The sequence below is a fragment of the Myotis davidii genome, unplaced genomic scaffold (assembly GCF_000327345.1).
Source record: "Myotis davidii unplaced genomic scaffold, ASM32734v1 scaffold425, whole genome shotgun sequence".
Classification (NCBI taxonomy): Eukaryota; Metazoa; Chordata; class Mammalia; order Chiroptera; family Vespertilionidae; genus Myotis; species Myotis davidii.
Window position 1 is genome coordinate 2,201,351 of NW_006296413.1, and position 11,275 is coordinate 2,212,625.

The 11,275-nt window shown below is 56.2% G+C and overlaps 4 protein-coding genes across 5 annotated transcripts in view; 3 read left to right on the forward strand and 1 right to left on the reverse strand.

Annotated features, from left to right (window-relative positions):
* Nucleotides 1–2,765, forward strand: part of TMEM134 (transmembrane protein 134) — a 7,450-nt gene extending 4,685 nt beyond the window's left edge. The window contains exons 7-8 of the mRNA XM_015568958.1: nucleotides 1,850–1,998; nucleotides 2,611–2,765. Of these exons, the coding sequence (XP_015424444.1) occupies nucleotides 1,850–1,890 (41 nt within the window). The 3' untranslated portion in view covers nucleotides 1,891–1,998; nucleotides 2,611–2,765. The remainder of the gene's footprint in view (nucleotides 1–1,849; nucleotides 1,999–2,610) is intronic.
* Nucleotides 2,766–4,272: 1,507 nt separating this feature from the next.
* Nucleotides 4,273–7,664, reverse strand: CABP4 (calcium binding protein 4). The gene is made up of 6 exons (XM_006771502.2): nucleotides 7,242–7,664; nucleotides 6,828–6,858; nucleotides 6,605–6,748; nucleotides 5,148–5,257; nucleotides 4,686–4,833; nucleotides 4,273–4,579 (listed from the first exon to the last, which is right to left on the reverse strand). Exons 1-6 carry the CDS (start codon nucleotides 7,611–7,613, stop codon nucleotides 4,551–4,553), a joined length of 834 nt encoding a protein of 277 aa, XP_006771565.1. The 5' UTR covers nucleotides 7,614–7,664; the 3' UTR covers nucleotides 4,273–4,550.
* A 700-nt stretch (nucleotides 7,665–8,364) lies between these two features.
* Nucleotides 8,365–11,275, forward strand: part of CORO1B (coronin 1B) — a 12,585-nt gene continuing 9,674 nt past the window's right edge. For both annotated transcript variants that reach the window (XM_015569021.1, XM_006771504.2), the window contains exon 1: nucleotides 8,365–8,427. The gene's annotated coding sequence lies outside the window, so the exon portion shown is untranslated. The remainder of the gene's footprint in view (nucleotides 8,428–11,275) is intronic.
* On the forward strand, nucleotides 9,550–11,257 carry GPR152 (G protein-coupled receptor 152). The gene is made up of 2 exons (XM_006771503.2): nucleotides 9,550–10,785; nucleotides 10,906–11,257. The coding sequence occupies exons 1-2, from the start codon at nucleotides 9,550–9,552 to the stop codon at nucleotides 11,083–11,085; spliced, it is 1,416 nt and encodes a 471-aa protein (XP_006771566.1). The 3' UTR covers nucleotides 11,086–11,257.

The window sequence follows — 11,275 nt, forward strand, 5'->3', positions numbered from 1 at the left end:
GGCCTCCTCTCGTCCCCAGGGGGCGCTCTCGGCCATTGTCCAGTCCGGAGTTTGCTCAGGAAGTTTGGGGCCTGCCGACCCTGCGCCCATTACCTGGGCCTGGAAAGTCGCCCTTTGCCTGCTCTGTGCCTTAACTTATCCTCGGGCCCCGGGACTACTGAGTGGTGGTGTACGCTAATAAAAGGGGTGCCTCAATCCCGCGAAGAATTGCTCTTTCCTTCCAACCTGCCCACAGCCCCTGCCGCAAAGGCTGCCCCCGGGACTGAAGGGCGCCAGGAGCACCCCTCCCCGCACTGTGCACAGGAAGCCCTGATGCTCCAAGACTTAACCGGCTGCGCGTTATGGGCAGAGCTGGATCCTCAGGCTCTTCGGCCCTGAAAGCCTGGGGGGCCTCTTCCAGCCTCCCCATTACCCCAGCCCCTTTTTCCACCTGTAGGGGCAGCATTAGTTCCTGTCCTGGCCAAGGGCACTCCGATGACGCAGGCCTGGGGCCTGGAGGCTGCTATCCTGGTTCCAGCCTGGCTCTGGGGCCCTGGGCGGCCACAGCCAGCTCTGAATGTGGGCCATGACAAGGCAGCAGCCCAGCCCCCTCCACCCACTGCCCTACTTCCTAGGCCCAAGGGTTGGGAGGAATAGGAGACAAAGGACAGGGGATAAGGGCTTTTGGACAGTGAGCTCGGTGATCAAAGACTCTTAGAACCACAGAACATTGGGAACAGGCCATCTCAGGATTTTGAAAAATCCAAATATCTCAGAATCTTAAGAACAAGGAAACAAAATCTTTGAGAACCTGACATCTGAGATCATAAGCACTACCATTTATCAAGCTCTTAGAAGGCACCAGGACCTGTGCTAAGCACTTAATACAGGTTATTTCTGGTCCTCACTTCCTCGGCCCCATTTTACAGATGGAAGACCCAGAGAGGTTGACTCACCCAAGGGCAAAGTTAGGGTCATAGCCAGGGTTCCATGACACCAGTGGGCAGAGAAGGGCACTGAGCTGGTGGTCACCAACTGGCCAACCTCAGGGCGGGATGAACACTTGTGAGCGGAGGAGACCCTGATCATGTAATTCCATGTCTACAGCCTGTGTCCCCCAGGAAAGCACGAGTGACATTAGGGGTTTGGCCTGGTCTGTCCCCCGCTATGTACGCAGCAGCCAGGACAGTGCCTTTGGATTTCTGTGACTTTTGGGGGGAAAATGAACACCCAGACCCCTGCTCTCGCTCCTGTTCTCCTGGCCCACCCACACTTCCAACCTGCGGCCCCCTAGTCAAGACACTTTTTGGAGCACCGCTGGGATGCAGGAACTCCTAAGTCACTAGCTCTTAAACTAGCTGAAATGAAAAGCAATTTTCATTTCTAATTTTGTCATGAATCAATACTTGAAGATAAAATAAAAACTAGAAAAGTGTAATAAAAAAAAGATATAAAGAATCAAGCCACAGTTTGTATTACCAGATTAATCAGACATAAAATTACATTCCAATAAATATAATCAGAACAAACATGGGGAAAAGAAAGCACGAAAACTAGTCACTGAAAGTAAGCAGCGCTATGCTCATAACTTTTTGTTATTCCACAATCTTAGCAAAGTTTCCTCAGAAATGGTGATTTTCCATATTACAAGACTCAGGAGTCAGCAAGCTGTAGTCCACAGGCCCAACAGAGCCCCCAAGTTAAGAAGGGTTCTCACATTTTTGTAACAGTTGGGAAAAGTGAAGGAATAATAATAGATTTTTGAACCCATAGAAGTTTATAAAATTCAAACTTCCTTGATCAATAAATCAAGTTTAATTAATTCTTTATTAAAGTTCCAATACAGCCACACTCATTTGTCTATGTGTAGGCTCTGGCTGCTTGGGGACCCAGACTACAACTGCAGTGTGAGCAGCTGCAGCAGAATATGTGCTCCTCAGCCTCAAATCTTGACTATCCAGCCCTTTACAGAAAACATATGCCAACCCTGGAGCTGAAGTATGGTAGCAATCATCTCAGGTAGAAACTATAGTTTAACTTTAACTCTGCTGTTTGGTTTCTGTACTTATTTGTTTGCTAAAATAATAGAAAAGTTATTTTGATTTTCTGAATTATATAAATCACCCCATTCGATTGAATACCCTATTGATTGTACGGTGAATATCCCATTGGTTTTGGTCATACTGGTCTTAGAAAGCACATTTAGACTAGTTTTCGTGCTTTCTTTTTTCCCATATTCTGATTATATTTATTGGGATGTAATTTTATGTCTGATTAATCTGGTAATACAAACTGTGGCTTGATTCTTTATATCTTTGTTTTTTATTTCACTTTTCTAGTTTTTATTTTATCTTTGTTTTTTATTTCACTTTTCTAGTTTTTATTTTATCTGCATCAGTGTAAGAGAGACACATCGACTGGTTGCCTCCCGCAGGCACTCTGACCTGGGCCAGCGATTGAACCTGCAACCCAGGTACATGCCCTTGGCCGGGAATTGAACTTGTGACCCTTTGGTTCTCGGGCCGGCACTCTCACCACTGGTCAACACCGTCAGGGCTACATTAGAACTTTAAACGTTTGATTGGGGGTCTGTCAAAGGGTTCCTCCCTCCCTCCCACTCTCTCGGAAAAGCAATGGAGAAAGCATCCTCAGGTGAGGATCAACAACAACAACACTGAAGCCTCCTCCCCTCCCGCCTTCCATTTTGCTTTGTCTATTGTTTCAGTCCCTTCTTGTTTTTAAATCCCCCAAATAAAATGTGTAAAGCAAATGCTTCTTTAAACCCACCAATGTGTTTCCTGGTTTCTATCCTGACTGTTAGTACACATTCTGCCTTCATTCTGGATTGAATTTCCTTCTCACGGGAGCCGTCCCTTCAATGCCAGTATGTGGGTGGAACCCCTTTCGCTTTCCTTTTGTAGTCTGCAGTTTCACTGAGATGCAGCTAACTTTTTTTTTTGAGAAGATAAAGGATCTGTGTTTATTTCCGGGTGGATATACATTTAATTTTATTTATTCTTCTCTGGCTCCCATGTGCTCCTTCAGTCTGGGCGCTTGTCTTTGTGGGAAAACTTCATCTCTCTGAATATGGCTTCATGCCCTTCTCTCTGTTTTCTCCTTTTGAAACTCCTAAGGACTTGTAATTACCCTTTAAATTTTTCCCATCTTTTTATCCTTCAGTGCTACCTTAGTGGTGATTTCTCAGGTAATAGTTTCTAGTTCATTAATCCTCTCTAATCTGTTTCTAATCTGCTGTTTAACTTATTGATAATTTTTTTCATTCCAATGGCTATATCCTTTATTTTTAGAAGTTCTATTGTTAGCTTTTGAAATCTCCCTGTTCAGTTTTAATACTATCCTGTTGCTGCATCCTCTCTTCCTTCTTTTATCTCAGTACTAGAGGCCTGGTGCACGAAATTCATGCATGGGTGCGGTCAGTCCCTAGGCCTGGCCGGCGATCAATGTAAAAGCTTCTGGCGTGGAAGGGCAGGTCCCAGCTGACCTCTGGGCCCTGGGCAGCACCTGGCTTCATCTTCAGAAGTGACTGTGTGTGTGTGTGTGTGTTTTAAGTCCTATGTGCCTGGGTTGAAAGTGTGCCCTTTTCAGCAATTGCTTTCCTATTTCTTCAGCTTTCCATGCCATGGGGACAGACCACACTCCTGTTTGACGTGCAGGCCTGTGTTCTGGGCTCTCTAGGGTAACTTTTCCCGCTCAAGGCCCTGGACATCTGTACCCCTGCTAATCCCTCAGGCTGGTCAGTGGAAGTATATTTTGGTTCCCTTTTCAAGTACAGGATACCCTGTTGAGACCCTTGAATGCACTTAGGGTCATGTCTTGCTCCTCAGCCTCTTACTGTTGTTGGTCCCTCCTGGGTGTTAGAGCCCACGCTCTCAACCCTCCAGTCTGAAGCCCCCACAGTGTCCACCCCTCCCATCACCCAGCTTGGAGTTCTTTCTTTGTCTTTGGTACCTAAGGTTATCCCTCTTTTTTCTTTCAAGTTCACAATTTTTTAAAAACATTTCTACACACAAGTAGTAGGAGGCCACCCTCTCAATCTTCCCCCCAAACTGCCCGCTTTTTAAAATCCTCACCCGAGGATATGCATATTGATTTTAGAGACGGGGGAAGGGAGAGAGAGAGAAACATTGATGTGAGGGAGAACCTCATGGGTCACCTTGCACACGTGCCCTGACCAAGAATGGAACCCACAACTAGGCACGTGTCCTGACGGGGAACTGAACTCGCAACCTTTCAGTATAAGAGGCAAAGCTCTAACCAACTGAGCCACATCTCCCAGGGCAAAACTGCCCCATTTTTTAATGCTGCCCGTGCCAGGTAGCTCCGTACCCGCCGAGGGACCGGAGAGACCCCAATCTTGCTCATCCTGGGGAATGACAGGCAGTTGAGCGTGGGTTTTCTCTTAGCACCTCGGGTGGGAAGGAGATGAAGATGGGGGTGGTCAGGGGACAAGCCAAGCTGCCAGCCAGGTGGTGTCGGGCAGAAGCAGCCTGCTGGTCTCTTCCATCCTGGGGCCTCGGGGGAGGGTGTGCGGCATGAACCCTGCTGGAGCCTCAGTGGGTGAAAAGCATCATCACAAACTCTGCAGAAGAGATGGCCCGTGCAGGTCAGGGATCCCAGGAGGCGCTGGGCTCAGACTGGGAGCCGGCGGGTGGCGGAAGCGCCCGGGGTGGGGGCAGGACGCTCACCATCGAAGTCCACGGTGCCGTCCCCATTGAGGTCCACGTTTCGGAGCATCTCCTCCAGCTCAGGGTCCGCCAGCGGCTCCCCCAGCAGAGCCGGTGCAGCCTGTCGCAGCTCTGCCACTGTAATTCGTCCATCCCTGTCCCTGTCAAACTAGGATCGCGGCAGGGTTCAGCCCCTCCGACCCAAAGCCATCCCTACCTCACCACGCGCTGTGCTTGGGCGCCCTACCTCCCATAGTCCAAACCCTCCCTCTCCTGCTCCTGGAAGCCTCCCTGAGTGGACCCCCAGCGCGGGGGAGCCACATCCTCTCCAACCCCTCCCTGGCACTGGTTCCCATCTCTGCAGGGCTCGGGGCCTCCCTGGGCTGAGCCCCCCCATCTGCGTCCCTCCTGGCCTGGGTGGGGGTCCCATAGGATGCCGTCCAGCCACCCACGCAGCGCCCGCCTCGCCGCCTCGCCCCACACCTCTCGGAAGGCGATGCGCAGCTCCCGCACCCCCAGCATGTGTGCCGTCTCCTCCCTCAGCTTCGGGGCCATCAGTTCCACAAACTCCTCGAAGTCCACACGGCCACCCACTGCAGACCCAAGCAGAGTGTCACCATGGGGGCTGGGGCCCTGGGAGGGACAGCATGAGGGCCAGTCCCTCCTGGCTCTCCCTACATCCAGGAGAGAATGAACAACCAGCATCCATACCCTCAGGGGGGTAGGAGGCCAGAGCCCTACTGTCTGCTGGGGGTACACTCAGTGAAGCCCCCCGGGGGCAGGGCGGGGGAAGAGGCCAGGCTTTGGAACCAGACAGCCCCTGGTCCCAACCCTGGCTCTGCAGCCGCTGGTGCGTGGCCTTGGGTGACTGGCTGAGCTGCCCTCCTTACCCTCGGCTGAGGGCAAGAGAGCCGAGCGGTGCTCGCGGGCTGGAGCTCATGGCTTTCACTTATGTGGACCCCTGTGGGCAGCAATAAATGCCCCTAAAGAAATGTACCCATGTTGCCCCTTGGCCTAAGATATCATCTATACTAATAAAAGGGTAATATGCTAATTAGACCGGACATCTTCTGGACAAAGCCACGGTGGCAGGGGCCGAGGCAGAGGTGGTTAGGGGTGACCAGGCCGGCTGGGCAGGGCAGTTAGGGGGATCAGGCTGGCAGGGGAGAGCATTAGGGGAATCAGGCAGGCAGACAGAGTGATTAGGGCAGGCAAGCAGGTGAGCAGTTAGGAGCCAGAGGTACTGGATTGCAAGAGGGATATCCAATTGCTGGTTTAGGCCCTATTCCTGGGGCCTAAACTGGCAGTTGGACATCCTCCAAGGGATCCTAGATTGGAGAGGTTGCAGGTCAGGCTGAGGGACCCCCCCCTCCCCCACTCTGTGCACGAATTTCATGCACCAGGCCTCTAGTCAATTATAAAAAAACACCGATTGCCAAATAACAGCTTTGGGGAAAGAAAAGAGCATAAACCAAAATGTCCACAGGAATTGTAAGTCACATCCCACTCTGGAGCCGAAAAGAGTAAGCAGGTGCAGGTGTCCTGGAAGGGAGGTGACTCTGATGTTTGACAAATCAGCTAATGATAACCACAGTGTCCGCCCTTCCTACGTTTAATCACTAGAGTGGCCAAGATTCTGTCACACTAGGCCTCACTGAAGCTCAGGAGGCTCTTTTTAGGGGGCGGGGGGTGGGGCTGGGGGAGAGATGGCTAGCCAGCAGGAGGCATTTCCTCACAACGTCAGAGGCAGGCTTCTTCAACCCGTCACCATCGAGCCCCAAGGTCTCTCTTGAATGCCCCGTGCCTTCCCTGCCCCCTGGTGTCCCTGCAGCTGAAGGGGCCAATGTCAAACTGTCCTGGAAACTGTCATCTCCCTGCCCCACCCCCATCCCCCCGCTGGACGCTTAGGGCCGCCCAGGCAGGTGGGGTCCGGCACTGACTTCGCATCTTGACATGCTGGGAGACCTCAATGAGCTCCATCTCCGTGGGCATGTAGCCCAGGGTCCGCATGCAGGTGCCCAGATCCCGGTAGCCGATGTAGCCGTCACGGTCAGTGTCAAACTCCTCGAAGGCGGACTGTAGCTCTGCAGGGGCGGGAGGTCAGGCCCAGGAGCCAGGCTCAGGGACATCTCCCACCCGCTGCCTCCAGGAAAGATCACTCACCATCCAGCTCCTCGGGGCCCAGCTCTCGATCCTGCAGGGGCACAGTCCAGCATGTCCCAGGGCCAGCCAGGACTTTGGCCCTCCCACGCCAGCTCCCACCCACACTGGCCTGGGCAGGGCCAGTTCCACAAGGGCAGGAGAAGGCAACTGAAGACATGTGGGCCCCAGGAAAAGAGACAACACCCCCTTCCTGCTCCCGGGGTCCTGAGCTCTCACAGAACCTGGGTCTGAGGTTCGGCTCCACTGACCAGGCCAACCCAAGACCTCTGCTTCTTCAAACTCCAGATACCCTGCCCCAGGGTCCAGAGGAGAAGGGGCAGGAGGCCTGAGCTCCAGGGGCATGGTGGGCTGAACCTGGGGGTCATGTTCCACCCCCACTCCCAGGTCCCCAGCCCTGCCCAGGCCCCACCTGACCTTCCCGAAGATGTGGTTGAGCAGGGGCCCATATGTCTTCTGAGCAGCATCCTGCCAGGGGGCAGGACGATGACGGTGGGACTGGCGACGAGAGGCCGGCCTGGGGGCTGCAGGGGCTGGCTCCTCCTGTCCTCCTGTCCTCGAGGGGCTCTTGCTGCCCCCTGAGGCCTCAGGGCACTGGATGGGGGTCTGCTTCCCAGAACCGTCAGCGCCTTTCCGGGACCCTTGGAGCCCCCTCTCCCTCTTGCTTCTCCTCCTGGTCAAGGGTTGTCCCTCAGCACCACTGCTGGGAGCCATGACCCCCACGGGGGACTTCTGGGGGCTGGGGGCCCGGGCTGGGCCATGCTGCCCCCTCACCTGCGCTGTGGCCATGTGCAGATGGGCGACAGGGCTCAGAGATGCAGCCCGAGGAAGCACCCTTGGCTCTCGGGACGCATAAAGCTGCTTATACGCCCTGAGCGGATGGCCTGGGATCAGGCCCTGAGGGGATTAGGGTAAGTGAGGTAGGCAGCCCAGGCCTTATCGGGGCCCTCTGGCCGGCATGGCCAGGGCAGAGCCAGATGGGGAACTGTCCTCAGCAACAATGAGTGCCAGGACGTGGTGGCTGTAATGAACTTCAGACTGCTGCTCTGCCCACTGACGAGCTGGATGACCCAGCCCATTCCCCTCTCTAAGCCTCAGTTGTCTTATCTATAAAATGGGGGCAATATTGCTGAAGAGTCAAGGACTCGGCCCAGTTGTGTGACGTGGGCAGAGCGTCGCTAGGAGAGGACAAGAGAAGGCAGCTCAGGCCAGAGGAAGAGTGTCGGCAAAGGCTGGGAGGTGGGCAGTGTAGGCTCAATGGCCCCCTGCGGCCCCCGCCTGGGCGACATCCTGGCTGGAGCAGAGAGTGTATGAAATTGACGAAGAGCGGCCTTGGATGCTGGATTTAGGGACATGGCGGTGAGGACAGAGGAGGTGGACCCCGAGGAGTCCCAGAGCCTGCACTGGGCTGGAGAGACCCATGGCGAGGAGGTTTCAGCCATCTGGCATTTTCAAGAATTCGGGGCCTGATGGTCACTTGGCCCTACTGGGCCGAGGTTAGGGTTTCCCGGTGAGCAGCCCCATGAATGATTGATGTCCTCTCAGCTTGGGTTTCATGCCGGCCGCCTTAGCGCCGCCGGGCGCCATGCAGCAGGCCCCGGCGTGGGGCCCTGCAGACGGCTGGACCTCTGGGCAGCCAGGCACGCCCTGCTCCGTGCAGCCAGCAGCCGTCCCTCACAGGTAAGCCAAGCCAGGGCTCTGATGGGCAGGGGCTGGAGCCTGCAGAGTGGGGTCTGCCAAGCAAAAGCCCTGGGTGGGCTGCTGTGGGGAGGCCACGGGGCTAAAGGCCAGATGTCAGGCGCCATGGGCACAGGCGGGTCTCCACGCTGTTGTCAGGGCTTTTTGTCCTCAGAGGGAAACTCGCTCCACCAGCGAGGGAAGTGGGGGTGGCAGCCACCTCGTTCTCATCACACTGCTGAGCCCCCTTCCCTGCTCAGTAGCCTCAGAGGAGAAATGGGGCCCCCTCCTGCCTGAGCTGGGGAGAGGGTCGCAGTGGGGCTAGAGGATGACACGAAGAGGCTCGAGTGGCTCCCAGGACGGCCTTCCTGGCCCCAGGCCACTGGGGTCTGGAGCTGCAGACCTCACCCTGAGGTCAGAGTTGTGCTGGATGGGGGAGGGGCTCAGCCCCAGACTTTCTGTCATCCTTGAATTCCTGTGTACCCAGGGGACCTGAGCCCTTCCTTTTTGGAATCTTAAACACTTGAACCCCAGGATACCAGACAAAAAGGGGCCTGCAGTGATCTGACCAAGTGGTTTTCAAACTGTGTTCCCTGGGGCCCTACGGGTACTCTCCCTTCCTTTCATCTGGGTACTCCCTTTTAGTTCATAGGAGTTCCACTAGAAAGTTTACTTAACGATTCACCAGCTTTAAAAATATGTTATCAAGCCTCTGGTTCAGTCCACTTGGACACAAGGGGATTCCGAGTGGCAGAATGGTCATGTCTGAGTTCAAGTCCTGGTGTCTCCCTTCCTACCTCTGACCTTGGGCAGGTCACTGAGCCTCTGAATTTTCCTCTCATCACCTGCAAAATGGATTTCTTGAGGACTAAGTGAGGTCATCTATTAAAGTCCCTGGCATAGGGTAACGACCCGAAAGGTGGTGAGGATGCTCAGAGGGGGACAGTGACTGCCTGGAGATGCACAGCACTTTCTCATACCCGGTCACTCATGCCTTCATTGATTTACCAGGCGCCCACTCTGTCCAGCAGTACACTGGGGACTTCAGATGGAGACTGCTATGGAAGCCAACCTGAGGGTCTCTGGCCCCGGGCCCCGCACGGAGCTCGATGAGGAGGATTACTACCCTCAGGGTGGCTGGGATACGGTCTTCCTGGTGGCCCTGCTGCTCCTGGGGCTGCCGGCCAATGCGCTCATGGCGTGGCTGGCTGGCTCGCAGGCCCGGCAGGGGGCAGGCACGCGGCTGGCCCTGCTCCTGCTCAGCCTGGCGCTCTCTGACTTTTTGTTCCTGGCGGCAGCGGCCTTCCAGATCATGGAGATCCAGCACGGAGGGCACTGGCCGCTGGGGACGGCGGCCTGCCGCTTCTACTACTTCCTGTGGGGTGTGTCCTATTCCTCCGGCCTCTTCCTGCTGGCAGCCCTCAGCCTGGACCGCTGCCTGCTGGCGCTCTGCCCACGCTGGTACCCGGGGCGCCGCCCAGTCCGCCTGCCCCTCTGGGTCTGCTCCGGGGTCTGGGTGCTGGCCACCCTCTTCAGTGTGCCCTGGCTGGTCTTCCCGGAGGCGGTCATCTGGTGGTATGACCTGGTCATCTGCCTGGACTTCTGGGACAGCGAGGAGCTGCCGCTGCGCATGCTGGAGATCCTGGGGGGCTTCCTGCCTTTCCTCCTGCTGCTCGTCTGCCACGTGCTCACCCAGGCTGCTGCCTGCAGGACCTGCTGCCGCCGCCAGCCAAGACCCCCGGCCTGCCGTGGCTTTGCCCGTGTGGCCAAGACCATTTTGTCAGCCTACGTGGTCCTGCGGCTGCCTTACCAGCTGGCACAGCTGCTGTATCTGGCCTTCCTGTGGGACATCTACCCGGGCTACCTGCTATGGGAGGTGCTGGTCTACTCCGACTACCTGATCCTGCTCAACAGCTGTCTCAGCCCCTTCCTCTGCCTCCTGGCCAGCGCCGACCTGCGGGCCCTGCTGCGGGCAGTGCTCTCCTCCTTCGCGGCCGCGCTCTGTGAGGAGCGGCCAGGCAGCTTCACACCGGCCGAGCCACAGACCCAAGTGGACTTTGGGGGGCAGACTCTGCCAGAACCAACTGCTGAGGCCCAGCCACAGGCGAATCCCCTGGTCCAGCCACAGGCGAACCCCACAGTCCAGCCACAGGCGAACCCCACAGCCCAGCCACGGCTGAATTCTAGGGCCCAGCCAGAGGCAGATTCTGGGGCCCAGCCTCAGCGGAACCCCACGGCCCAGCCAGAGGCAGATTCTGGGGCCCAGCCTCAGCGGAACCCCAAGGCCCAGCCAGAGGCAGATTCTGGGGCCCAGCCTCAGCTGAACCCCACAGATCAAAAACAGGTGGACTGTAAGGCCAAGCCCCAGTTGGACTCTGTGGCCCAGACAGAGGTGAGCCCTGAGGCCCAGACCCCTGGACCTGCTGCCAGCTCAGCCCCCAGCCCCTGTGATGAAGCCTCCTGCGCCCCATCCAAGGACCCCACCCCAGAGGCCACTGAGAATCCGGCCATGCCTGCTGCCTCTGAGGGCGAAAACCCCAGCAGTGCCCCCCCAGAGGAGGTTCCTGGTGCAGGACCCACGTGAGGGTCCAGGAAAGCCCAGTCCTGCCAGGGCAGCCGGAGGGAGACGGAGGAACCAGCCAGTCAGAGAGGAGGGGTGTCGCGGAGGAAGTCATCATGGAAAACCCCCGCCCCCCAGGTCCCTTGGGCCTGCAGGAGGACTTGGGGGAAGTGAGAATGAAGTGGCCAAAAGTCCCAGACAGTTTGTTGTGAGC

Bases quoted from the DNA above. Each gene is read 5' to 3' on its own strand.
- CABP4 (XM_006771502.2), bottom strand. From the start codon at position 7,613: ATGGCCACAGCGCAGGTGAGGGGGCAGCATGGCCCAGCCCGGGCCCCC. The intron at 4,834-5,147 runs GTGTGGGGCGAG...CCGCGATCCTAG, and splicing joins TGCGCATCGCCTTCCGAGAG to TTTGACAGGGACAGGGATGG. The intron at 4,580-4,685 runs GTGAGCGTCCTG...TCTCTTCTGCAG, and splicing joins CGGCACCGTGGACTTCGATG to AGTTTGTGATGATGCTTTTC.
- GPR152 (XM_006771503.2), top strand. From the start codon at position 9,550: ATGGAGACTGCTATGGAAGCCAACCTGAGGGTCTCTGGCCCCGGGCCC. The intron at 10,786-10,905 runs GCCCAGCCAGAG...GTGAGCCCTGAG, and splicing joins AGCCTCAGCGGAACCCCAAG to GCCCAGACCCCTGGACCTGC.